Here is a 25,135-nt window from a genome sequence, read left to right on the forward strand (position 1 = left end):
TAATATTTGGCTTGTTCTATGCTGTTACTTGATGACTCGCAAGGACTCAGCACCTCATTTCCCTGTTAAACTTTGAGAGATCTTCATAATACTTATCCTCATGCTTTCTCAAAACACCTACTCCATATCAAAGATCCCTAATCCATTCCTCTGTTCCCTAAAGCATCCCAGAATCTCCAACACGTTTACATTGTTCATTCTCTTGCGCGGCACATTCTCCCCAAGTAAACGGTCTCGAAAGTGCTTTCCCTCTATATACCGAGGATAATGCCAGCTTTTATATAATAATATATTCCGTCTCGGAACGGAATCAAAGCGACCAAAGGGGTAATAAGTGTGCGGGACGCTGATTCGACATCCTCCCAAGCACTAAGAAACGCCACGGTGGGGATGACGCTGACAGCGGGCAGGGCTCTAGATCCAGCGCCAGAGCAAGATTTGTCATTCTACGACCACCAATGGGATACGCCGGGCCTATACTCAGACCTGAGGCTAAGTGAGCCGCTTGGTAATCTTCGCAAAGGCTGATGAAGCCAGTATTTGGAATCACTCTAGCTGTGCCTGCATAAGAAGCCTTAGATCAGTGTAATCATGAGCACCATGTATCCTTCCTTACCCTGGCCTGAGTTACCACGATACATCGTGCAGGGTTCTAGATCCAGCGCAAGAGCAAGATTTGTCGTTCTACGACCACCAATGGGATAAACCGGGCCTATACTCAGACCTGAGGCGAAGTGAATTGCTTGGTAATCTAGCAAAGGCTGATCAAGCCAGTATTTGGAATCACTCTAGCTGTGCCTGTATAAGAAGCCTTGAATCAGTGTAATCATGAGTACCATGTATCCTTCCTTACCCTTGCCTGAGTTACCACCATGGCGTTCTCAATCCTGCTTTCTCTGTTCGCTCTCCTCCCAGTGGCATTCGCAAACAAACCGCGCTGCTTTGAATTCAACCATCCAATCCATGTATCTCTGACTGTTCCAACATTCAACGTGCCAGAGTTCAGCAACAGCTACGAATCAACCGCATTCCTCACTGCGTCTGTCTCTCGCAACGCAAATCTCAGCTCGCTTGTGACTGGAGAGACACAAATTGACCGGAGCTTCAACATCCATTTCCAGTACTGTGAGCCTGAGAAGTCTACACGGGCTCCTGATGTCCTCCAGGTGCTCTCCCATGGTGTTGGGTTTGATTATTCGTGCGTTTAAAAATGCTTTACTCAAATTTCCCCAATCGCTAACAGCACATTGAATAGGTACTGGAACTTTGGTGACAAGAACTACAACTACATCACCTCCGCAACGACCAAGGGCTACGCAACGCTCTCCTACGACCGTCTCGGCGTCGGCCTTTCTGAACACGCCAATCCATACTCCGAGATCCAAGTCCCAACCCAAGTCGCTCTCCTCGCAGAAATATCTAGGTTCCTTCAGAGCGGAAAACTGAACAAACGAATTCCCAAACCAAAGAAACTAGTCCATGTCGGCCACAGTTTTGGGTCCCTTATCACAAATGGCCTCATTGCAGCCAACCCATCACTATCGGATGCTGTGGTTCTAACAGGATTCAGCCACAATATTTCCTGGACGCCCCTTTTCGAACTATGTCTTGGATTCGAGCTCGCGCGTACGAATAACCCGGCTCGCTTCCATCGTTATGAGTCAGGATACCTTACCTGGGGCAACGAGTACGATAACCAATGCGCGTTCTACACGTATCCCTTCTTCGATACGTCTGTTCTCAAAGAAGCCGAGAGTATCAAGGCCCCCTTTGCCATTTCAGAGCTTCTTTCCTTTGCGAGCGTCCCCTTGGCTGCTCCGAAGTTTACCGGGCCAGTACTTGTAAGTCTCACGGCCTTTTTCATCTGCTAAGATTGTACTGATATGCTCTAGATGCTGTCCGGACACTCGGATCTACCCTTCTGTGGCGGAGACTGTACCGGTGTGCTGGAGGGGCCCGAATCACTTTCTCCGTTTGTGTTTCCGACTGCGTCGCCTTTTGCGGCTTACATCCAGCCGAATACGGGGCATGCCGTGAATCTGCATCATAATGCTTCCGCTGCGTATGAGGTCATTCATGGCTTTCTGAAGCAGTATGCCCATTGATTTCGAGGTCTGGAGACCTATCAGGTAGACGGTAGACTTAGACTCTGGATCTCGTGAGTGTTAATGGCTAGGAAGATGTAGTTTGTTTCGAAAAATATGGTTGTTAGGGAAAATTGCGAGATCACACGATATGCAAATTCTGAAACCAATCTCGAAGCTGATACAAAATTAAGAAATGCACCAATTACACTTTCAAGTTTCTGCTCGCCCACTCCTCCGCCGTCACCCCTTTCATCCCCACCTGGACATTCCACGTCCCCTCAACATCCCACGCAACGCCCTTGCCCTCCCCAAAAACAACCTGATACTTGTACAGCACATTCCTCGGATCCTTCTTGAGATCCTCCTTTGCAGCCTGCACAGTCCTAACCTTCCTCTCAAACGTTCTCCCCGTGACCCTCTCCACCAAATCCGCCAGTTGGCCATAACTAATCGTGTCCCCCGCAACCCACACGGGCTCATTCCCAAACACCTCCTCAGAGCCCGATCCAAGCACAATCTCCGCGGTAAACCGTCCAATATCCTCAACCCCCGTAACCGTAACGCGATTCTCCCAGCCTCCCAGAGCAACAACAACACTCTTCTCAAAATCCACAACACCAAACCCGGGCTCGAACAGGAAACCCGTAAACATCCCCGTCGAAACAATCACCCATTTCGTCTTCTCTTGTTGTCTCAAAAGGTCGCGGACGTCAAGCTGCTCGTCGAATAATTCCTGCGCGGACCCGCGACCGATGATATCGTAATCGACCCCGAATTGCCAGGGGATGTACCGTACCACGCGCGCGTCGAGGACCGCGCGCGCGAGCTTGAGTTGTGTTCCTGGGCCTGCGGTGAAGCCTGTGCAGCTGATGATTGTGTCGTAGTTTTTGAAGATTGCGGAGAGGTCCGACTTGGTTGCTGTTGCTATGTCGCCTGGGACGAGGGAGATGGAAAGGGAACGGAGGGTGGCTAGCTCGGAGAGTTTTGCTGGATCTGTTGAAGATATGCTTGAGGGGCGGAGGAGAACGGAAATGTTTGTATCCTTGTTGTTGGGGTGCGAGGCGAGGGCGTGGAGGACTTGGGTACCGAGTTCGCCGGCGCCGATGACGAGGATTTTGGAGGGCATTGCTGTGGATGATGGATGAATATCAAAGAACTCGGTGATTGGAAAGATTATCTTTGGAATATATGACGACCAAACTACAGTATTTATATGTCTGTTATTCACTTGGGAATATTAGCAAAGCATTAATGATGTGGTTGGCCAGATGGGATCTATGATCCCCTCCGCCACAGCCCTATCGGCGACTTTCAACGCTATTCATCCGCTCCCCGAGGTGTTTTCGAAATTCAGTAAAATCAACAAATTAAATACGCGGGAGCCAATGATCTTCCACCAAGCATGTCAATCAGCTCCATATAATCATGGTCATCTTCACGTAGACGTCTCCTCCCACCGCGACCAGCCCAGATACCCCTCGTCTCCAGGAGTATAAAACGTCGGCCGATGATACTTTGTCAACGGGAGACCCTTGAACAACCGCTCGGGGAGGTCAAGGTTCGAGGTAAAATATCTTCCGAAGGCTGCGAGGTCGATGCGACCTACCAAAGCATTGTCATCACTGCATACCCCCCTTGCTCAACAGAAAGTATAGAAGAAAGCTCCACTCACCCTCTTCAATCGCCTTCGCGGCGGAAACCGCATCATGTCCCCCAGCCCCAATAACCGTTGTACTCTTCAGAATCCGTCTAAACGGCCAGATCGACGCCATCGCATCTCCAACCCCAGGTGCACTAGGTTCTCTCTGGATACTCCCTGAAAACGCCCCCTCCCCACTCCCCTGATCATACCTCGGCTCAACAATATGCACATACCCAAGTCCCCTCCTCTCCAACTCCGCACAAAACCTCCCAAAGGTCGCGAGGCGGTTACTATCCCTCGTCTCCTGGAGAACGTGAAAGGGTGCAGGGCGGATCGCCGTGCGATGGGCTCCAACAGCTTCAACAACCGCGTCGACGACCTGAAGCGGGAATCGTAGTCTGTTTTCTATACTGCCGCCGTACATGTCGTCGCGCGTGTTGATGTTATCGTGCACGAACGAATCGAGCAAATACCCATTCGCCCCGTGGATTTCCACGCCGTCGAAGCCCGCGACTTCAACAGCCAGTCTGGCCGCCTGTGCGAATTGCGCGATCACATCGTTGATATCCTGCACTGTCATCGCGTGCGAATCAACATACTCCTCCACCCCGCCCTCGCCCCCAAAAAGCACATGCGATCCAGGTAAATGCGCGCTCGTCGAACTAAACGGCCTCGCGCCGCCGATCATCTTCGGAACAGAAACCCGGCCGACATGCCAAAGCTGCACGAAGAAGACTCCACCGCGCGCATGCACGCTATCCGTGACGGGTTTCCAGGCGCCTGCCTGTTCTTCGGTCCAGAGGCCCGGTGTACAGGGGAAGCCCTTGCCGCGCGGGTGGATAACGGTTCCCTCGGAGATGAGGAGGCTTCCTGGGAGGGTGCGTTCGGCGTAGTATGTTGCTGCGGAGGGGTTTATAATTCCTGTGTTGTCGCTGGCGCGCATGCGGGTCATGGGGGCTAGGACGATGCGGTGGGAGAGATTGAGGGTTCCCGTGGGGGAGGTGTAGGGGGTTGCGAGGGGGTTGGAAGTCGAGTTTGGGGATGTGGAGCCCATTTTGGAACCGTATTCAGCTTTTCTGTGGTATAGGCGAAAAAGACAATGGTGGTGGTGGACTGGAAGAAATGAGTATCAGCAAGGCAATTGCAGCCCCCAGACGTGGCACGGAAATGATGGATACAATCCCTTTTGTAGGGCGGATTCGATCTGCTGAGTCTAATAACTAGGAATACAAGGATCGTATCGAATGGGGTGACGTTGATAAATGCTTATAAATCTTGCCCTGGACAGGGACTGTAGTTGGCCAGCTCTTATCTCGAGCGATGTCGTTATACTATTAGGGCGTAGTATACTTTCTTTCACAAGGTACGAAGATGATTACGTGCTACCATTGGCTCCACTAGTCTTCCTATGCTGCGCCCTGGGCTTCCTAAAATGTTGGGCTGAGCTAAGGTATGATTTGTAATATGTGCGCGTGCCACAGCGTCATCCACCATGGGGCACACAGCAAGAGGACTAAGAGGGATCGCGTTCTTGGGGCAGGATCTACATCTTTCGATTTGGGTTACTCAATTACAGACAGGGTACATAGTTTTCAGTTATAATGCAGGCTAGACTATCCTCTTGTCAGCCTTATCTCGTCCCAAAATGCTGTGCCTGCCTCATCAGACGCAGAGTCGAGCCAGGAAAATGATTGCATCAACTCTAGAAACTCAGACCAAACCCCAATTCCCAGCGTCTCGCAATGTCGGCGCGCTTCCGCTACAAACCAAGCCCTAATGGTAGGTGTTGCATCCGAGCATATACCCGCAATAACAGAGCACCATAATAGTATCTCAGGCACATCTGTTTGTTCCCTCCTCTCCAACCGTTTCATGTCCTCGTAGATCCCGACGGTCATTTCATGGCGTAACTGGGAGGTTTTTGGAAGTGGCAGGACTACGTTTGCAGCGTAGAGAAGGGCTGTCCGTCGGCATATAAGGTAAATCGCAATCGAGGTCTTTTGCTCCTCGGCAGTACACTGCCGCTTGTGTAATATTGCACTGGGTCTATCGCTTTGGTCGGGAAGGCTGCATAGTCGGTGCAGTACACTGGCGCGCACGTCGCCGATCTGCGTTAAGAGCCTTGAGCCGCATGGCTGACCGGCAAGGGCGTTGAGTGCTTGGGATATCTCACTCAGATCGAGGAAGACGCGAATAATGTTGCCTTTTATAGGCGGCGAGAGAAGGGCCAGTTGCTGAAAGCCATGATTGCAAAGGGTGGTATGGCGCGGAGGCATGCGGATAGAAAGAGCTAGCAGGGGAGCGCGATATACAGACAGCTTTCCCTCGGGGGATATTAACGGGAATACGGGCTTGCAATTCGTGTTCACTGCGACGATTAGGCCGGATCTAAAGTGTTCCTTGTTTAGCACGATCCCGAGCAAGGAGGTTCGACATACATAGCTATGAGCCACGCGAGTCCATGTAGCTTCACCGTAGTAAGTCCCCCTCGCTCAAGGACAATATGGCGAACAGTCTGCCAGTGTAGTGGGTGAAACTCGCAGCTACCATAGAATTCCATCAACTGAAGGCTCCGAAATGGAGGTATGAACGGGCTCCTTTCTGGCTGCCCGATTTGGTCAATGTTCTCATTTGCCGCGAGATAGAGAATACTCATCAAGATATCATCTATCCAATTTTCGTGGATATTTGCGCTATTGACCGTCGACAGCTTCTCGCGGATCTGATTCATCACGGACCCCTTGAGCCGGAGTTGCTGTGCAGTGGACGAAACGCCCTCGGTAGCGCCACGTATCCTTGGCAGAGCATCGCGATGCAGCGATGCAGAATAAAGCAGCGACTGCATGACCATCGAGCTCCTGGACGGATGCAGGTATGCCTGCAGGCTGCGCTCAGCGATGTCGGTTGGGCGGGCCATCGGCCAGAGCACGTACACGCCTAGCGTAAGGTCAGCGGCAGGGGGGCCACACTAGGGCGCCACATACAGTGATGAAGTAGAAGGTCAAAGTTGCTGCTCGCTTTGCTACGGTCAGAGAAGAATGGGTCGACTTGGCTACTGGCAATCTCTCTCGTGTGGACTATAGTAAAAGGCGGTTCCTCTGTGCGCAAACCAGAGCAGCGAGGACACATAACAGGAATGAGACCAAGTTGGGAGGAGTCGCGTTTTGGTTGGAGCACTGGTAGAGTCTGGTGCGTCGGCTGACTTGGAGGCACCCCAGGTAGGGTTGTGGAAGGAGCGGTCATCGAAATGTTCCTGCCGCATCGACAGACAGGTAGGCTGGGCCCACTCCCTTTACCCCCCTGGACACTCTTGATCACACTCTTTGGATCGCCCCTGAGTTGGCCCTGCTTCTCCCAGCGTCGTTGGCGCATCAGCTGCGAGCGGATAAGCGAGGCATTGCTCGCACCCCCACGTATTGTCGGGCCGTGTATGAAGGTCAACGACCGACTTCCGACCTTCTCGGACTCCATTATCGTTTCTATACCCCTCTGATCATGCCTTGTATCGCCCAGGTTGTAGCGAGATGCCATCCACGTGTGAGGGGATGATGTCGGCATTTCTCAGCCAAAAAGAGTAAGATGCCCCTCGTGCTGATTGGTCTGCCCTCCCGCCGCTAGAAAAGGCGCCAAGAAGGCTAGATTCGCCTATCTTCACGGGCAGCAGCGTCGACCAGCTTCATATACTCGGATCGAACACGGCGAAAGCAGTGATGACCTCAGATATGACAAAGACCGTGACAAACATGCGGATCGATATGGTGACAAATAGTCCGCGCCCTGTCGAACATTCGAGGCACGCCTCAAAACGCAAATATATATTGCGCGTTGCGCTTAGTTGCCACTTGAGATCGATCCATACCTTCGCACTTCGCACCTTGTTCCACTCATTGAATCCTTCCGAGACTGTTGCATCATGTCTACCACTCAAGTGAAAAAGCTGGAGCTGCCTGCATCCAAGGCGCATGTCTTCTACCGCGAGGCTGGATCAGACTCCGCCCCGGCCATCCTCCTTCTCCACGGCTTCCCTTCGTCCTCGCACCAGTATCGCAACCTGATTCCGATCCTCGCTCCAACGTATAGGGTCATTGCACCAGACCTTCCTGGCTTTGGCTTCACCGAAGTGTCAGAGGGCTTTCAGTACACCTTTGATGCACTAGCTGGTGTCATTTCCGAGTTCCTCGAGGTGCTCTCTATCAAGAAGTACTCCATCTTCATTTTCGACTACGGCTCTCCAGTTGGACTGCGCCTTGCACTTAAGAGCCCAAATGCCGTACAGGCAATCATCACTCAAAATGGCAACGCCTACGAAGCCGGCCTTGGTGAATTCTGGGACCAGATCCGAGAACTCTGGACCAGTAACAATGACCCAGCAGCCAGATCAAAACTCGCAGCCGGTCTACTGAGCCCTGAAGCCACCAAATGGCAGTACGAAGAAGGAACAAGAGGCCTTGTAGCTCCAGAGTCCTACTCGCTGGACTATGCGCTGCTTCAAAGACCTGGAAACGCAGAGATTCAACTCGACCTATTCTGGGACTACCGCAACAACCTCACGCTGTACCCCAAGTTTCATGAGTACTTTCGATCTTCTCAGGTCCCGTTGCTGGCTGCCTGGGGGAGGCACGATCAGATCTTTATTTCTGCCGGAGCGGAGGCATTCAAGAAGGACTTGCCCAAGGCAGAAGTGCATCTCCTGGACGCGGGCCACTTTGCCATCGAAACTGAGACTGAAGAGATTGGCCGATTGATCTTGGACTTTTTGGCCCGTAATGGGATTTGAATTGAAAGAGAGAAGAATGAGAGCTTCCTTAATGCTAGTACTTGTTTTCTCGATATAGTTGTTAAATGATATGTATAATTTTCATGCACCGGACCTTAACTATCTAGCCCTCATTTGTATCCGCTCACCTGAACGTGCTCGCATCCGGGTCTCGAACATTTGGCATTCTACGATTTAATCAGAGACATCATATTCTGTATCCCACTGCCACGCACTCAATGTTGCCCCGTGGTATCATAGTACCATAGTACCGTGTAAATGAAGCAAAATTGGCTACCAATCACCACTGATTTGATTCATCCGCCGCTATCCAAGTTAGGCAGTTAAATCTTGCAACTTGACCATTCCTGGAAAAGTCCGCGCACGCAGTAGAGGCGTCCATCCTCGTCATGATCTGATGAATAAGCAACCAATGCAACACCTTATCCATGACCGGCCGCACCATGCAAGTAGATCAAGCCCATGTTTAACCTCTAAGGAAAGCAGAAACGATCGTGTCTATAGCCCGTCATCGCAAATCAGAGCTTCTCCATGCAGCTAGTCAGATCCCAAGTAGCCTGTCACGGAAATGGGAGCCAGTTGGAACATATCTCCTGCTAAGCTCTATACGTAAGCGAACATGATTGGTCTTCTCTGTCGTGTTACGAGTTCTGCTAATGAGTAGGATACGTTGATGTCGGGGTGCCTCCTCCGCTGCGCATATTTCGAATCTCGGGCCCCAACTAGAATGGGACCATATATTACAACTTATCGAGCTCCTCCCCATTGTATCCAACTGATCAGAGAAACCAAACGGCAGGATCGCAATCTAACCCGACAACGCTTCATGTTTCTTTCGGTATTACTGGCTGAAAATGCCTATAGGCATCTCACTGAATATCAAACGCGGCGCGCGGCATCTCCTGAATCTCGCTAGCATTTGACCCTCTCGGTTCACTGGAAATTGGGTCCTCAGATTCGGCAAGAGCATGTTGGAGTCTTCTTCAGCCCTGAGATTTCGTGTTTGTTAGCGTCCTGGCGACCGACCAATCAGATCTCGAGGGTTCACTTCCTTTGGTAGTTAAGCTTGGATTTATAAGCCTCTCGTTAGGGATAGTATCATGAGAAGCTCCGTCTATAAATGATGATGATATGAAGTAGTTAAGAATCGAGAGGCGAGTTATTCAGCCTCTGGACAATTTCCAAAAGACCTGACACCAAGCAAGTCTGCTTGATCAACCTCTTTCCCAGCCTCAAAGCGCACAATACGTAAAAGTCCCGAGATGACCCAGCAGTCCTTCGCCGAATCAGCATCGGGTACCAAGTGTCCCACTTCATTATTAACTAGCCGCCTGCCAGCCCTGGGCCCAAGCTCACGCTCTACGGGCAAACAACCAGGCAATGGGAACGGACTAGACCCGGAGAACATTTCCGGCTTCGACCTACCGGATCCCATGGATGACTTCAGTAATCACGATCTCCTCTTCTTCTCATCGCTGTATACACGGGGTGTGTCGCAATCTACTGAAGACCTCTTGTGCTTTTCGCCGGCGTCGGCCTCGAATGCGCTGTCCTCGCCAACCGAGTCGTTTTCTGCGATTAACGCGACTGAATCTTCTGGAGGTCCTGACTACACCTACACTAGCAAAGTATCGTCGTCCCAACTGTTATATCCATTTACTCGCAAAGCACAGACTAACAGAAAAAGATAACAAAACGCCAAGCCCAAAACCGCGAAGCACAGCGCCGCTTCCGCGAGCGCCGCGAACAAGAACGCAATCACCTCCTCTCGCTGTTACAAAAGCTCTCAGCAGAAAACAACCGCGTCTCTGCGCTGCTGGAACAATCGCGCGAGAAATATCTCACCCTCGAAGCGCGGACGAAACAGCTGCAGACGGAAGCTGATATCCTGAGACGATGGCGGAGCGAGATGATGGACTCGATGGCTGGACTGAGCCTGGTTCACCAGAGGGAGCAGCTTGCGGAGGAGGTGCTTGAGGCTGTGGCGGGAAGTTGCTCGAATGAGTGCTGGAGGGAGGGGATCCGGCGGACGAGGGCGTTTATTGTGCTGCAGACGCTTGCGGGGCTTTTTGCCGGGGTTGAGGAGGGGGGTGCGAATGGGGTTCGGGGTTTAGTGGGCGTTGCGGATACGGCGGGTCAGGTTATGTAGTAATTAGTAGTATGGAGATATGTAGATCTGGTGTGGGGAAGAATTATTATTCGGCAGCAGTACTGAGCACCTGATGATATGGTATGGTATACAAGGCCTAATAATACGTTTTCTTGATGTACGCAAGGGGGCCAAGTCCAGCAACTATCACTTGGTTCCAATCCCGTTGGAATGCTCAGTTGCCTGCAGCGTCCACGATGTCTAATTCGGCAAATTAGCTTACACATCCCTTAAATATTGACCCTCAAAACTTGTCAACGTAGATACAGATACATACATAATTTTATACTCAGATTGGCGTATATGAACGGCGCCCAGGTAGCCACTCCCTTGCATAAGTTGTATTGTACGTTACAGGAAAGTAAGCAAGCTTTCAAGGCCTCTCGAACAGCTTACGGATCCGGTCACGGGTCCTTGGCCGCTTACCACTGGCAGGTTGCGGTTGCGAATCGTCAGGAGTGGGTTCAGTTGTCAAGGGCAGATGTAACTGGGAATATAGGTTTCGACGATGCTCATCCAATTCCCCTCGTGCGGGGCCAGTAGAGAACTTTGTGGGCTCGGTACAGTCGGTGATCACCTGACGCCCGGTCCCACCTGACGCCCGATTTCCCCTCACCGACTGTTTTTTCGATAATTTTCAACAGCTTATATCTCAATCAATATGGGTTCAATTGAAGCCGCGATAGAAGCAATCAACTCGTTGAAGATTAGCGATTCAATTAATTATACTAAGATTGCGAAAGAGTTTGGTGTTGATCAGATAACGCTATCAAGACGCCACCGCGGGGTACAGCGCCCTAGGGACCACTAATATAAGTAACAGCGAGTTCTTACTAACTAACATAAAAAAGAACTAATAAGCTATATTAATAAGCTTACCAAGCAAGGCCTCTTCACGTCCTATAAGATGCTTTGGAATTTTACAAAGGAAATTACTAGTAAGAAGCCTGGAAAACACTAGCCTAGGTGCTTTATAAAGCGTTACTAAGATAACCTTATCTTAACCTATACAACAGCTATTAATGCCGCGTGAAAACGAGCTGATTCCGTATACAGATACACTCTATATTTTGAGTTGTTAAGCTGGAAGATGTAGTAATATAAGCTACGGCTAGAGGATATCTATAATATAGACGAGAAAGGATTTCTTATTAGAATGCTGGTTAAAGGCCTTAGGATCTTCTTAAAGTAGAAATATATATCTAGGGGAGGGTTTAAGCAATACCTACAGGATAGGAATCGCGAGTAGATAACTTTAATTACTTATATTTATACTAATAGAACCTCTCTCTTACCAGGTCTTATTTACTAGGCTTCTACTAGTAATATACAGGATTCCTAGCTTTAAGACTTTGATCCTGAGCTTTATTCTTGCTTCTTCGCCTCCTCTGTAAGTGGTTGGACTAATAATGAGCTAGGATACGCCTGGTTGACTAATATATTCAACCACGAGACCAAGGACAAGGCGCGTAGGTGATAGAGGCTTCTTATCCTTAATAGTCACGGATCTTACCTTACCATAAAGTTTATTAATTACTATGATACTAATAGGATCCTACTAATAATATATCCACCTTATTTAACTCATTCACTGCAGCTGCTTGATATTAGGATCTTTAGCCCTCTCTCCACTACTTATAGCAAGAATCTCAAGGACTTTCTACATAAATTAATGGGCCTTAGTTATATTACTAAATAGGACTTCTTCCGCCTCTTCTAGCTAGCCTGGGAACAGGCCTTATTAACAAGTAATATCCTTTCTTCATGGCGAACTATAGGGATATAGCCACTAAATCTAGAAATAGTTCTAGTTTGATTTAATAAGTAGAAAGACTCTAGGCCCTCCTTAAGTAATTCCTCGCGCTCTATCCTATAGGTAGAGAACTGGCGGAAGATTAAGAAGCTTTTAAATCAAGTTGTTACTAATATATATAATAAAAACACCAAGAAGTTAAGCTTAACAATGTATCACCTCTCTATAGAGAATATTATCCTGAAACTACGTTGCCAAGGCCTCGAATCAGCCCTCTAGAATGAGAAGAAGAAGTGTTAACATAGGAAATCCTTATAGTTTGAGCTCGCGGCCCCTAAGAATGGTGGTGTAGTTTTTTACTCTCCTTAAAAGGTTCAGCAGACTCGTGATCTTTAAATATAGAAGGATAAAGCTATACAACTCACTAAGGTATTAAAGGAGTAAGAGAAGGTCTGTTAACAGCTTGCTAAAGAGGAGAAACAATATTTACTTAAAGAGCGAAAGAGAAATCAAGTATCCCAGTGAGAATTATGGCTGCTAGAGGCAGAGCGAAAGAAATAACAAAAGGAGGATGCTCGCCTAGTAAAGGAGGCGGATCACTAGCTTCAAAATGACTTCTAGCAGGTAAAGAAGACTCCAAAGAAGGTCTCTAAAGCTTCACGCCAGCAAAAATCTATAGAAACCAGGCCAACAACGCCTATAGAAGTCCCAGAGGCCCCTCCAACAGTAAATCGTCGAGGCCGCGAGATCCGGCTCCCACAGCGCTTTCGGACCAATTAAAAACTGTATATAGAGTCCTAATAATGACTATATTCATCCACCAAAAGATCACGCGATAATAATAATTATATGTGGTTGAATTGCTTCATATTCGATATCGCTGGTGGTGGTGAAATCGGGCGTCAGGTGGGACCGGGCGTCAGGTGATCACCGACTGTATCGGAATCAAATTCTTCGGGATTTCGTTCGGCTTCCGTACTTCTTGGGGTCTCGCTGCCCTGGGCGGAAAAGACCTGCGGAGGAATAACCAGTAATAAGTACTTCAGACATCAGGTCGAGACTCATCTGCAAGCCTACCCGCCCTGCAACGTGAGACTAAGTGGTAAACGTACCTGAAATGAGCATAGGAGGTTCTCGTCAACGTACATTATCGCGGCTTTGTTGCGGGTTCGGCCGTTGAAGTCGGCGGCACTGAAGAGTGTGACGAGCTGTCCTTCTGCAAAGAAGCTGTATCCATCACCAACAGGTTGATGCCCTCGGACAATCATATCCATGTCATGCTTTCGTAGGAACTGGGATACAACGTCTGAGCCGAAAGCGAATGAAGATCGCCCAACATCTTGTTTCCACCCGACTATGAAAGGATCAGGGTTGCTCCAAAGCAAGTCGTATAGAAGACCGGTGGGAGGTATCTATTAGATGATATGTAAGCGTTGAGCACCTGATACTTGAAAAGAGTGACTTGCATCTGTTGGCCGCGAGATTTGTCGGATTTGCTCCATCGAATCTAGATCAGGGCTTAATCCTCCATGCGCACAGAATATTTTATCACCAATAGTGGCTGCTACCGGCATGCAGTTGAATAAATCACAGAATTCCTCCCAAAGGTCTGTACTATATCGTTTTTCGCATTCAAGGTAGAGTCCACCGGCTCTGCTCATCCGCTCGGATTCGTGGTTACCGCGCAGAAGAGACAAATTCTCAGGATATAAAACTTTGTAAGCCAGGACATGACATAGCACTTCGATTGGATGTGGTCCGTTGTCAGCATAGTTGCCAAGAAAGATGTAACTTGTCTCTGGAGGGTAACCGCGGGTTCGGAACAGTCGCAACAGGTCGGCGTAGTGTCCATGAATATCTCCAACGACCTATTAGCGTCAACTTCCCGAGCGCTCTTACTGGATCACTAAGGGAGCGATATACCTGGAGTGGACCGACCAAATCTAGCAGCATCGGCTGGGATAGAAATATCCTTTTCGCCTCGGTGCAAAGATTTCTGATGACCTGCTCGGTAGGTCGAACCCGACCCCCACCGGAGTGGTTCCCAGGGGGAAGAAAACCAAGTACAGAGTGTATCGATAGAAGCGTAATCATGCTCAAATCACTCACCTTCGACGTCGAGTCTCCCGGTGAATTGGCATCTATTGCTGGTTCACCTTTCGTATCTGATACATCCACATCCATACCTGTGTTCTCGCCAGACCGCTCATCCGGCGCATGTGGGCCTAAAATGTAAGCCCAGTCGATTTCCTCAAAGTCTTCCATTTCACTCCCTGACTGACGCTCAAAGTCAAGTTCGAACATCGCAGACTCTGATCGCGCATTGTCTGACCCAGACTGAACATCTGGATCTATATCTGGGCCAAGGTCGGAGCTGCGATCATCGGGGTTTGACGATAAACTCTGATTATCGGCGGATGTGCCAGCGAGGTCATCTGTAGATATCAGGCGCAGTGTTAGAAGCATAAGAAACTGAAGGTGCGCGGCTACATGGGTGCCGATAGTCTCGACGTGAGCTGGCTTGGTCGAAGAGAGTCTAGCGTCAACGCGCGACTCCAGAAGTGTTCCGGTCGCAGGTTGATCTCCATTGTGCATTGACACATCACCATTGTCATGTGTCTGCAAGGTGTGACACTGTTGGTCTGCCACAGAGAAACAGCACAGGGGGCAGATATGGCGCGGTCGCGGGAATTGAAATTGACTCTGGCCTACAATTGCCCGACCTTGAGACTCTGTCAAGTCCCCCGCGTGTATACTTTCAAGGTGTGCAGTAAGTTTACTGGCATGTGGAAAGATCGCTTCTTTGCCGGTGCATAAGGGGCAAGCCCACGACCAGGGGGCATGCACTTGCTGGTGCCAGTTTTCCTCATGATTGCTCACCATGTGCTGGAACCACTCTGCGGATCCTGCAAACCTCGGTAAAGACCCAGAACAATCCTGAGATATACAAACGTAGGGTAGGTGGTCCTGGTTCATATGCTCCCTTAGAGAATGTTAGAGTCACTCGGCAGCCTCAATAATCCCGCAGGGCTCACGGTGCCATACCGCCATTGGATTTTCGTTATTGAACCGATCGGAAGGGGCCCAAAACACCATGGGCAGGTTCGAATCCCTTCAGCTGGTAAGGGGTACTCAGCTTGATGGACTAGGATTGACTTTGTGCCACTTCGCCTTGAGGGGTTGAATAGCTTTCGCATTCTGACCCCGACCTCGTGGCTATCAATCGACGTAGGTTCGGTGAGTGGCCCCTGACGAAACGTCAACGATGCGCCCACTCGGGGAACCTCAGGGCTTAGCTCTTCGCCTGGCTGCGGTGTTTGGAAATCGAGTTTCATAGGGCCTCCCGCAGGAGCACCAGGAAGTTCCTCCCTGATAAGAGATAAATGAGGTGCCTGGCGTCCCGATCGAGGGGCTTGGAGATGCTGCTGGCGGGATTTTCGGCGAAGATACAAGGCGTATGTTTCCGTCATCGATCGGGCTAGTTGCTCTCGGAGGCCTTCACTAGCGTCGGGATATAACGCCTTGAGTGAGCCGTCTGCGAGTGCCTCGAAAGACGCGAGATCAACCTTCTCAGCAAACCTCCTGGCCTTTGCGGCCTCACCTGTGACCGATGACCTGCGGATTACCAGTGCGAGTTGGTTGAGACGATCCACTGCTCCAGAAATTGCGTCCAACCCGGACAGACTAATGTAAAAGCGATGGGATGAGTCAACATCCATCGGCACAGATGTGCTCTCATGTTCAAATACTGCGAGGCGTGTTAGAAAGAAGCGGTCAGACTGCAGCAGAGAAAGATACAGCAAGTCAGATTTGTATGCATGATATCCAACAAAACAAACACATTGTCCTGGATGTCTGTATGATGCCGGAGCCTGCGATCGAGACAGATATTCGACTCGGCAAAAACACCGAGAAAGCTCGCCCAGGCAGCAAAACGCTGGTAAAGTTCTGAGAGCAGCTTGGCGCCATCGAGCTCGTCATTGCCGTGCAGCGTGTTTATTCGGTTTGTAAACAATGTCTCGCAGTCCGTAGCGAGGACGAAGATGGGCTCCTGGTCCTTGACAGCTCCATCGACGCCTCCAAGCGTAACAGACATTGACTCTGGGGGTTCGATTCGGTGATGATGGATGATCGGATGAGCAAGCGCGATGCACAGCAGGAGGTGGATGGGGGTATTTGTGTCACGGGACCGTCATCTACCCCACCTTCCTAATTGGGACGGGATACTTCAGCCGCGCCGCGCCTCTGCTCGCAACTGTCAACCACCTTGTGTCCATTCACCCGACATGCTTCTTACGGACTCCCCTGGATGGAATGGCCTTCAGGCCATCAAGCTGCGCCTATCTCGTAAGCTAGCGAGATTTGTCAGGACAACATCCTCCAGCAACGCCGTCGATTCACGAAGACGGCGGAACGAAACGGCCTTTCTCGATGCTGACTTGCGCTACATCTTCCACACGACGCCAGTCGAGCTTGCGGATTATGATTACACCGAACTCGATCAAGCTGCACTGAATCTCTTGGCTTCACTCAACGATATCGTCAATGAAGACCTCATCAAGCCGTCCCACGGACCGAATGGCCAGGGCGTCAAATCGCCCGAAAACCACTTGGACAATGGAATTGCGATCATTACTGACAGGTTCCCCCGCTTATGGTGTCTGATCACCGTCTTAGAATCCGCCTCTGGCGAGTACACTTTGATTACTGGCCCACGGACAATGTTCAAGCTCCTCGACAACACGGCCGGGAAACTGGCGATTGAGCGTGTCCTGGCTTGGAAGGCGCTTTTAGAACGCACAATACTCGGGGCTATGGAATTCAAACACACCAATCTCCCAGCGGCCCAGCCACAGGACACCCCGGAGAGCCCTTTAGTACAAGCGGACCTCCCAACTACCGCCAGCGGCGTGGTTCGTGCCATGTTCAAGGACTTTGGACAGAGCGCATGTGGTAAATCGCACGAGATAAAGTTGAAGGTGTCAGACGAATGGCAGTCCGCTGCACACCAAGCCGCGTTGGATATGTTCATATCTGTCTGCAACGAGATGGTTTGGCAGGAGACCAAATGTGGGCCGTTCAAGTAGGCGACCCCTTTCATTGTCGCTCAATTTTGTTTTGACCATGCTCAGAGTAGAAGTCGATTCAAACAAAAGAGACACCCTGTGTTCTGCAATCCGACAGGCACAGGCGAATGATAGAGTACTCCATGTTGTCGTTGAGCCACAGGGGGTATTTGATGTCACAGATCGAATGCCCGCAGTCATGTCGTCTGTCGACAAACACTCTGTTGAGACTCTTGCTCAACTCTTCGATCAAAAGGTCTTTACCCGTATCACCGCGAGGGACTACCTCTTGGGGACAGCAAAACAGAAATTTAGCTCGCGAGAGAAAGCCCTCCTGGCACTCTCCCTCGCGCGATGTTTGATGGACTTCTTTGACCAAGACCTTGACCTTGCTTTATACAGCTGGAAGCCAGAATTTCTATTCTTTCTACGCCCCTCAGGAACACACACCAGCAATCGCGCTCTTTACATCTCACTCAAGCCCAAAGCGCCGGGGGCCGACGGACCTGCTTCGTTTGGTGGAGTCGGCCCTGGTAACCCAGTTCTCCTGGCCTTCGCCAAATTACTTCTTGAAATTGACAGCGGCGACACCATACCGATTGAAATCCAGCCCGAAAGCAAAGCGAACTTGTCAAAATGGGCGGAAATGTGCGATTTCGTGAGCATAGCGGAAAGGGAGGGCAGTGCTAATTACCTGAAGGCTGTGGAGGGATGCCTCTACCTCCACATGGCTCTTCCTAACTTTCTCGATCAAGAAGGGGCCCCAGTGACCGATCAGATCCTAAGAAAAGTGATCTACGAGCAGGTCGTACGCAATCTAGAGCTGATGGCGAAGCCCGAGACATCAAAACGAAGGAGACGTGATTCGGTGTCTGACCTTCCAATCTCGAAGAAGCTCACAATGGCAACTGCTGTCAAGCAACAGCCACCAGTGGTGCTTCCCGCTGATCAATTTTCTCGTCCTTCCACCCGTCACGAATTTGAGATTGCAATAGTATGTGCCTTGCCATTGGAGTTCAACGCGGTATCCGCACTAGTCGACGAATTTTGGGACGAAGATGGTGACTACTATGGCAAGGAAGACCGTGATACTAACACGTACACGGCTGGGCGTATTGGAAAGTCCAATGTGGTCTTAGTCCTTTTGGCAGGAATGGGTAAGATCAATGCTGCCGCTGCTGCTGCGAACCTACGCTTGAGCTATTCCGGCTTGCGGCTTGCTTTGGTTACTGGAATATGTGGCGGCGTGCCTAATATCGGGGACTCGGAAGAGCTTCTTCTGGGTGATGTGGTCATCAGCAAGCGCATCGTACAATATGATTTTGGCAAGCAATACCCGGACGAGTTCTCAACAACAACCACAGTTGAAAATAGCCTTGGTAGGGCATCCAAGCACATCCGCAGCCTTGTTGCCGTATTCGAAACGGATCTCGCCCGGGATCGCCTTGAGCGCAAGGCAGCGGTCTACCTGCAGCAAGTTCAGGAAAGGACCAGTGGAAACCATCGCACAGCGAGATACAAGTATCCCGGAGCGTCACACGATAGACTCTTTCAAGCGCACTACCAACATCAACACCATGACTCCACGCAATGTTCCTGCGCTGGGACCAATGACCACTCTCGCCGCCTTTGCAAGGAATCCCGTACATTATCCTGTGACGAGCTTGGCTGCGACAGCAGATATCTAGTGCGACGGGAGCGCCTGGAGCTGAAACGCCAATTAGAAGTCGCTGGGCGCAGAAAAGAAGCTCAGGCTCCGGCAATCTACATTGGAAGTATTGGGTCCGGCGATGCGGTCATAAAGTCTGGTGAGGACCGGGACAGGTTGGCCAAGCGCCATGGTCTTGCAGCATTTGAGATGGAGGGAGCAGGGGTCTGGGATGAAGTCCCCTGTATTGTGGTAAAGGCCGTCTGTGACTATGCGGATAGTCATAAAAACAAGACCTGGCAGCATTTCGCCGCGGCAACTGCTGCGGCAACTGCAAAAGCGCTACTGGAGAGGCATATTCAAACCGTTAAACAGCCGTCGCATACCCGGTTTGAACGATAAACCTGTCGAGGTATCGATCTCGACATCTTGGTTTAAAATTGGGCAAGATAGGCCCCGTATGCCGAATCGCATTCGCGCAACACTTCTTTAGACTGCTCCAGGATCAGACTTCAGACCCGACAGGACGAAAAGGCTGGTAGCAAACCCCTAGCAATCCCGCCGATGCCATTAGAGGATTGGTGCACGACCAGGCCGCGGCTCACTCTCTCACGCTTCTGGGACCCACTGGGATTGCGAGATCAGCCCTATCCGATGTCGACAGAGCCATGGTATGGGTATCTGCAGTGTTTCCGAGGTATACTCTGGAGATAATGCTCTAATATCGGGAATACGTCAAGGTTAGATGGTTTATGGACGTCTGCCTTGTTACATCCCTGGAAGCACCCTGCACACCTAGTGCCAGAGACTACGAACATCCATTCACGGTCCATAGCTCAAGGTGGATAATAATGGCACTTGTCTGTATATAATCGACTTCTTCCGCTCAAGCCTACCGGCCACACTAGGCTCACTAGCCAGGAGTTGTTTATATTCGCCGCTCAGCGACAGGTCTGCAACAACCATAATTCCCTAACTTCTGATCTCTCATGCCCCATTACACCCAAAAGGTGGCCGCGGGCCATTACTGTGTTGATTTGCTGGACTAGCCTGCATTATTGCTGGCTACATAAGAATAATATCTGCGTAGTCCGTCGTTACAGCTGCTCTTGATGGTCACCATGTGTTCTGGAGGTACCAAAGTACTGCCTGTACCTGGTGTAGACCCTACTACGATAATTTCTCTCCAACTATTTAGTTACACCTTCTCTACCCGTTTTTATCTACTGTCACCGGCACTCGCAGTCAAACCTATTTATTATAGTATTCGGCGTGTGGTTTTCCAAACTTCGTGCATTCAATTCTCCTTGGATCTTGGGTAAGGATATCTAGCTGGTGTCTGCGCACAACATAGTCCTAGTTAGATATTTGTTTGCCATGATCCGCCGGACGAATCCCAGCCAGGATTGCGACCCCGCACTGATGTGGCTGACGCTCATCTCGACTCTCACACCCCTCCGCGCACCCAACGACCTCAATGACAGGAACATAGGCTTGCATCATGAATTCATCAAGCGAGCATCAGGATATCCCACTCACTAACCGGTACAAAGACCGCATTGCCCATATTGTCTGGGCAGCGCAGATTCTATCCTATCTGACAAAGAAAGAAAGCCAGCCACCGCTCCACGATACCAACAACGAGCCAGACTATGATAGTAATAGCGACACCGACGAGTCCATCGACAGTGAGAGTGACTGTCATACTGAGCGAGCAGAAGTTCTTTCGGGCCCGAGGGACTCTGTCGGTCGGAAATTCCTGGATTGCATCGCTCAGCTGCTCTCGCCGTGTAAGGGGTGGGATGGGGTTACCGCGGCAGGGATGCGCGGAGGCGAACATGGGGTTGTGGTTCACGTTGCGAGCAATGATGGATTTAGGCCGGTTCAGGGTCATGCCGGGCGCTGGAGCAGCATTTGGCTGGTATTAGTGGGAGTGAGCAAGGTAGGCATGAGCCTCTCTTGCCTAATCTTTCGAGGACCATAACTAACTACTACCTTGGGCAGGCATGGTGGCGAGGGCATCTCCTCCGACCGTGTTCGAGATCGTGTCCATCAATTACGCGTCTCGCCGAGTTGACGACTGGATATCTGGCTTCCAGAATATGATGGCAAACTGTGGCAATGACAGAGCCTGGCGTCTGCAGGCGGAGCCCGGGTATGAGGCTGCGGCTGCAGCGTGGACAGAAATGCTGCACCTTTTAGCTGGGTTTGATCACCAAGAACGGGTGAACGAACGCAGAATCGAGACCGTCACCAGGCGTACAAATGTGTCAGGGCACCGCTTCTTCGCGGCTGGCTCGTAGATGCCTTTGGGGCCAAGAATGGTGTCAAGCTGTGGGGACAGTTGAACTTCATCGCAAGGCCGATTCTTGATTGCCGTCTACTGAGGGAAATAACCATCCGCGAGCCACAGTTTCAACGCGCTGAGATTTTATTATTGCCAACCCCTTCGAAGACGGTCCTTGATAGTGAGTACGTGCTTGATATCTTCGAGGCCTGGGAGCAGCTCGGTCTCGGTACCGCGCCTGAGCCCGTGTTCATAATACTCCAGTTACGCAGGGATCACTTCAGGGAGGCCTGTGCAGAGCCCTTTTCCCTGCACGCTGAGATGCAACTCGTCTCACATTATGAGGATCCTCACTCGGCCAGGCCTACTTTGGACTACTTCGGATGTAGCAAGAAAACATGCTTGCTTTGTGAATCTTTCCTCGGCGCGTTACCAATTCCGATCACTACTCGTGGAAGACATGGTATCTTTTACCCGGCCTGGGGTATTCCGACTGAAGGGCCAGTCTCTATTGAGGTCGCTAGCGAGGGTGCACTGAAGGACCTCGTGACACGCATTCAAAGCTGTGTGCGTGCCCTAATACAAGGGAAGCGCAATGTTACTATTCCACCTGTCAAGCAGTCTGATATGGTCTCGGATTTCTCTCAGCTTACTCTACAGGAGTTGGAATGAGAAACAGAGACAAGTGCAGCTCCGGAATACTGAGCAGTCGGCACAGTGGAGGAACATGTTAGTTAGGTAAGCCGGTCTTTGGTATGTCTCTTAAAGAGCAGATTCCCTGACAGCGCACGGAGCAACGTAGAGAGGGCAGGGTGCCAGATTCACAACCACAAAGTCGTCCACAGGAGGACTTCGAGCCCGATGACTGCTGTGTTATGTGCAACAAGACCCCGGCGCTGCCCTGCACAACCTGTGGCAGCACGTACTACTGTTCTGATCACTGTCGGACGGGCGATATGCCTTCTCACAGTCTTCTTTGCAGAGAGTTCGCTACCCAGCCTCCGCGCCCATCTCAATCGCACAGACGAGCAATTTTCTTCCCCGTCGATGACGAAAAGCCACGTATGATCTGGATTCTGTGTGTGCGCCAATACGATGAAGATGACGGAGTTCCCTGGATGGAGGTCCGCGTCGACCCTTACCTCGGGAACGACAACCCCACCAGAGGGACGCTTCGCGTGGAGCATAACCCCGTACGCAATCGAAACCTCGGCTCGGGGATTGCTGCATTTTATCCCCGTAAACAAGGTTACTGTGTGTCATTGATACATCGAGACACCTATTTACTGGATGGATCTGCCACGAACCAAAGTATCCAGGCCTCCGTGATAGCATCATGCAGCGCAACAACCCCGCATTTCTACCGCGGGCCCATGGTTGCAATCTGCGAGCTACCGGATGAAGAATACGCGGACATCACATTGGAGGACTTTCGCCATCTCATGGAGTACCTGCGAAGCTACCGAGATACACACGTGCGCGAGTCCATTCCGGGGGTACAGCACCATTCCTCAACAACCGCCCGCGGCGTCAAGGTCTGCTGTGTGGGTGAGACAAAGATGCACGGATCAATTCTTTTGTTCCGGTAGACGTAACGATTGCAAACCAGAAATCCCTCGGCCCCAAGTATATCTCGCCAATCTCCGCTATCCTTGGGGTGCCTCTCATTCTCTGGAAGGATCCCAATTGCCAGTTCCTGGATGACCAACCCGGCTACGAAGGATTTTCGGCTCCCTGGGTGAACCAGAACGTGACATTCCTGTGCATGGAGACTGACCTTAAAAGTCCTGAATGGGGGTGGGCACCTCCCTACTGGCGGAGTGATGTCGGGAATGTTATTGCCGTGCGGGAGGATGGGGAGGATCTAACTGTGATGGACGTGGAAATGATGTGCCATTTTGCGAGGCACAAGCTCCAGCCCATGTTTGAGGATGCGTTGGAATCAGGTGGCAGTCTGGGAGGTAAACGGACAGTTTTGGATTTCATTACCTGGAGGAATATGCTCGCACATTGGCGGACTTCTGCTATATAGGCTCTTCCTGTTATCGAACATGAACAGTCAAGGAATGGATCTTACACATGTTTTCATAAAGTAGAATCAATTAGTTTATGAAGTTCCAGATTGTGCATGATGCCGCCACGCAGATCAGAAGCCTTTCATTTGCCCAGCTTCAGGAGTCTATCTAGATTATACTCTACCTCCCCTCCTCGTGCCTCCAGCTCGAGGTACCCAGGCGCAACGTCCTCAATCTCTTTCTGGAAGAACTCTCGATCACCCCAAAACAGATGCTGGTGGCGCCCCATCTCGGGCTTGAGCCCATGAAGGAGGTCAGGAAGAGGTATGTCCAAATCAAGTCTAACCCATGTATACATTAGGAGAGTTCACGAGGACCCAGCGGGGAAATGAAAGAAAAGCACACTCACGGTGTATTATAATATGGTATGAGGCGGGAGCCCTCGAGCAACTCTGACAGAGGCCAGCATAACCCATCAGCGACAGATCGAAACTTCCATATATTGAACGGACGAATGAAGGCCTGGGCCTCGACTGCGCCGTCACACTTGAACTCAACCACCTTGACCCTCCCTGTATCTAACGATTCCTGATCAATAATATACCACATGTAGCCGGAAAAGTAAACAGTTCCCGTGCGAGTTGTGTGGATGGCTCGCCAGTCTGCGTTCTCGAGAAAGATGGATGAGAGGCTGTAATCCAGCGTGGTTTGTTCTGGAATCTGGAGGAAGGTAGGTAGATTAGAATCATCTCGATACCACTTCTGGAACGCGTGCCCCAATTTATATGGTGGAGGTGCAAGATGGCGAGACATGTAGCACAAAATCAATATCTTAAGCAGCCGTTTGTAGTTGTCTGGGTGCAGATCCTTGTCTACCTCCGCTACGCAGACGAACCGCTTGAAGGGTGTCTGGTCCAAGAGGGTTCGCGGAGCGGGATCCCCGTTGCGGCCAATAGCTCTCACCCGGTCTAGATAGCTCTGTACTTTGAGTTAGCAGTAGTCGTCTAGGCTGCAAGACGGACTGATTCCTTACATCACGGAAGGCCTGATCAGCAGCTGCCCATTTTTCAAACAACGCTCGCCGAGCTTGCAGCTCTGATTCAAGATCCGTACATGGCTGCCATGTGTCCTGTAAGGAAAGAGCGTTAGCATTCCAAGTTAATGTTACTCGCTAAGACATTTAAAACAAAGACAAAAGAACATGCCTTCATCAGCAGTGTCATTCCGCGCCTCTCTAATAGAAGGTCGCGATCGATATCAGAATCCAGGTCAGGATCGAATCGGACTGCGCCGTTACCCCAGGAGGGTAGAGGTGCCGGCATAGCGACTAGGCGTGCCAAGCTTCCGTCGCTAGGAAGGCGGACTCGCGTACCAGAGGGAAGAGGGGTTGATGCTGGAACCAGGTTTACCTTCAACCAAATTTTCACCCCACGTGGGTCCACTTTCTGATACCCCACTAGCCTATGAGCTTAGGCATCGTACCCCCACACATACTGTAGAAGGCCTGCAATGAATACACGGACAATAGCTTGATTCGAACTGCCAGCGTAGCTGTATGGATGCCAATAAGGATGATCTTGGTTATTGGTTGGGACGAGCATTGAGGCGGAGTGGGGTTCTTATGGAGATTTATGGGCCGCACTTTGCGCCTTTCATAATGATCAACACCTGGATAATCTAAGACACGGCTGGGCTATTCTTCTCTCCCCGC

The 25,135-nt window shown here is 50.6% G+C and overlaps 10 protein-coding genes across 10 annotated transcripts; 5 read left to right on the forward strand and 5 right to left on the reverse strand.

The window, feature by feature from the left end:
- Window positions 1-866: 866 nt before the first annotated feature.
- On the forward strand, window positions 867-2,105 carry BJX68DRAFT_277279 (Alpha/Beta hydrolase protein; the record flags this gene model as incomplete). Its single annotated transcript, XM_071048298.1, has 3 exons — window positions 867-1,198; window positions 1,256-1,841; window positions 1,893-2,105. The coding sequence occupies exons 1-3, from the start codon at window positions 873-875 to the stop codon at window positions 2,103-2,105; spliced, it is 1,125 nt and encodes a 374-aa protein (XP_070896667.1). The 5' UTR covers window positions 867-872.
- Window positions 2,106-2,218: 113 nt separating this feature from the next.
- On the reverse strand, window positions 2,219-3,265 carry BJX68DRAFT_241820 (aromatic alcohol reductase). The gene has a single exon (XM_071040895.1). The coding sequence runs from the start codon at window positions 3,211-3,213 to the stop codon at window positions 2,290-2,292; it is 924 nt and encodes a 307-aa protein (XP_070896668.1). The 5' UTR covers window positions 3,214-3,265; the 3' UTR covers window positions 2,219-2,289.
- A 117-nt stretch (window positions 3,266-3,382) lies between these two features.
- Window positions 3,383-4,890, reverse strand: BJX68DRAFT_241821 (alkene reductase). The gene has a single exon (XM_071040896.1). The coding sequence runs from the start codon at window positions 4,781-4,783 to the stop codon at window positions 3,707-3,709; it is 1,077 nt and encodes a 358-aa protein (XP_070896669.1). The 5' UTR covers window positions 4,784-4,890; the 3' UTR covers window positions 3,383-3,706.
- Window positions 4,891-5,342: 452 nt separating this feature from the next.
- On the reverse strand, window positions 5,343-7,200 carry BJX68DRAFT_269065 (uncharacterized protein; the record flags this gene model as incomplete). Its single annotated transcript, XM_071046249.1, has 3 exons — window positions 5,343-6,117; window positions 6,168-6,666; window positions 6,714-7,200. 3 exons carry the CDS (start codon window positions 7,198-7,200, stop codon window positions 5,343-5,345), a joined length of 1,761 nt encoding a protein of 586 aa, XP_070896670.1.
- Window positions 7,201-7,600: 400 nt separating this feature from the next.
- Window positions 7,601-8,544, forward strand: BJX68DRAFT_241824 (alpha/beta fold hydrolase). The gene has a single exon (XM_071040897.1). It carries the CDS (start codon window positions 7,643-7,645, stop codon window positions 8,504-8,506), a length of 864 nt encoding a protein of 287 aa, XP_070896671.1. The 5' UTR covers window positions 7,601-7,642; the 3' UTR covers window positions 8,507-8,544.
- Window positions 8,545-9,768: 1,224 nt separating this feature from the next.
- Window positions 9,769-10,655, forward strand: BJX68DRAFT_269067 (uncharacterized protein; the record flags this gene model as incomplete). Its single annotated transcript, XM_071046250.1, has 2 exons — window positions 9,769-10,134; window positions 10,194-10,655. The coding sequence occupies 2 exons, from the start codon at window positions 9,769-9,771 to the stop codon at window positions 10,653-10,655; spliced, it is 828 nt and encodes a 275-aa protein (XP_070896672.1).
- A 2,185-nt stretch (window positions 10,656-12,840) lies between these two features.
- Window positions 12,841-16,313, reverse strand: BJX68DRAFT_241833 (Metallo-dependent phosphatase-like protein). The gene is made up of 5 exons (XM_071040898.1): window positions 15,454-16,313; window positions 14,332-15,391; window positions 13,875-14,276; window positions 13,521-13,820; window positions 12,841-13,421 (listed from the first exon to the last, which is right to left on the reverse strand). The coding sequence occupies exons 1-5, from the start codon at window positions 16,125-16,127 to the stop codon at window positions 13,311-13,313; spliced, it is 2,547 nt and encodes an 848-aa protein (XP_070896673.1). The 5' UTR covers window positions 16,128-16,313; the 3' UTR covers window positions 12,841-13,310.
- Window positions 16,314-16,694: 381 nt separating this feature from the next.
- Window positions 16,695-19,524, forward strand: BJX68DRAFT_269069 (5'-methylthioadenosine/S-adenosylhomocysteine nucleosidase family protein; the record flags this gene model as incomplete). The annotated part of the gene is made up of 2 exons (XM_071046251.1): window positions 16,695-17,491; window positions 17,541-19,524. The coding sequence occupies 2 exons, from the start codon at window positions 16,695-16,697 to the stop codon at window positions 19,522-19,524; spliced, it is 2,781 nt and encodes a 926-aa protein (XP_070896674.1).
- Window positions 19,525-20,623: 1,099 nt separating this feature from the next.
- On the forward strand, window positions 20,624-23,441 carry BJX68DRAFT_256734 (nucleic acid/nucleotide deaminase domain-containing protein; the record flags this gene model as incomplete). Its single annotated transcript, XM_071043224.1, has 6 exons — window positions 20,624-21,004; window positions 21,034-21,064; window positions 21,127-21,347; window positions 21,380-22,071; window positions 22,212-22,957; window positions 22,999-23,441. 6 exons carry the CDS (start codon window positions 20,624-20,626, stop codon window positions 23,439-23,441), a joined length of 2,514 nt encoding a protein of 837 aa, XP_070896675.1.
- Window positions 23,442-23,523: 82 nt separating this feature from the next.
- BJX68DRAFT_132366 (uncharacterized protein) lies at window positions 23,524-24,801 on the reverse strand. Its single transcript, XM_071036318.1, has 4 exons — window positions 24,630-24,801; window positions 24,458-24,553; window positions 23,834-24,402; window positions 23,524-23,765 (listed from the first exon to the last, which is right to left on the reverse strand). Exons 1-4 carry the CDS (start codon window positions 24,744-24,746, stop codon window positions 23,567-23,569), a joined length of 981 nt encoding a protein of 326 aa, XP_070896676.1. The 5' UTR covers window positions 24,747-24,801; the 3' UTR covers window positions 23,524-23,566.
- Window positions 24,802-25,135: the final 334 nt, after the last annotated feature.

This window comes from Aspergillus pseudodeflectus (assembly GCF_044049435.1).
Source record: "Aspergillus pseudodeflectus strain CBS 756.74 chromosome Unknown BJX68scaffold_36, whole genome shotgun sequence".
Taxonomy (NCBI): domain Eukaryota; kingdom Fungi; phylum Ascomycota; class Eurotiomycetes; order Eurotiales; family Aspergillaceae; genus Aspergillus; species Aspergillus pseudodeflectus.

What these genes read in the sequence shown, in the direction of transcription:
- BJX68DRAFT_241820 (XM_071040895.1), bottom strand. Translation starts at nt 3,213, where the DNA reads ATGCCCTCCAAAATCCTCGTCATCGGCGCCGGCGAACTCGGTACCCAA.
- BJX68DRAFT_241821 (XM_071040896.1), bottom strand. Translation starts at nt 4,783, where the DNA reads ATGGGCTCCACATCCCCAAACTCGACTTCCAACCCCCTCGCAACCCCC.
- BJX68DRAFT_241824 (XM_071040897.1), top strand. Translation starts at nt 7,643, where the DNA reads ATGTCTACCACTCAAGTGAAAAAGCTGGAGCTGCCTGCATCCAAGGCG.
- BJX68DRAFT_241833 (XM_071040898.1), bottom strand. Translation starts at nt 16,127, where the DNA reads ATGGATGTTGACTCATCCCATCGCTTTTACATTAGTCTGTCCGGGTTG. An exon ending in ATAACGAAAATCCAATGGCG is followed by an intron (nt 15,392 to 15,453) that starts GTATGGCACCGT and finishes ACATTCTCTAAG; the next exon opens with GGAGCATATGAACCAGGACC. An exon ending in ATTTGGTCGGTCCACTCCAG is followed by an intron (nt 14,277 to 14,331) that starts GTATATCGCTCC and finishes TGACGCTAATAG; the next exon opens with GTCGTTGGAGATATTCATGG.
- BJX68DRAFT_132366 (XM_071036318.1), bottom strand. Translation starts at nt 24,746, where the DNA reads ATGCCGGCACCTCTACCCTCCTGGGGTAACGGCGCAGTCCGATTCGAT. An exon ending in GAATGACACTGCTGATGAAG is followed by an intron (nt 24,554 to 24,629) that starts GCATGTTCTTTT and finishes CTTTCCTTACAG; the next exon opens with GACACATGGCAGCCATGTAC. An exon ending in ATACCATATTATAATACACC is followed by an intron (nt 23,766 to 23,833) that starts GTGAGTGTGCTT and finishes TACATGGGTTAG; the next exon opens with ACTTGATTTGGACATACCTC.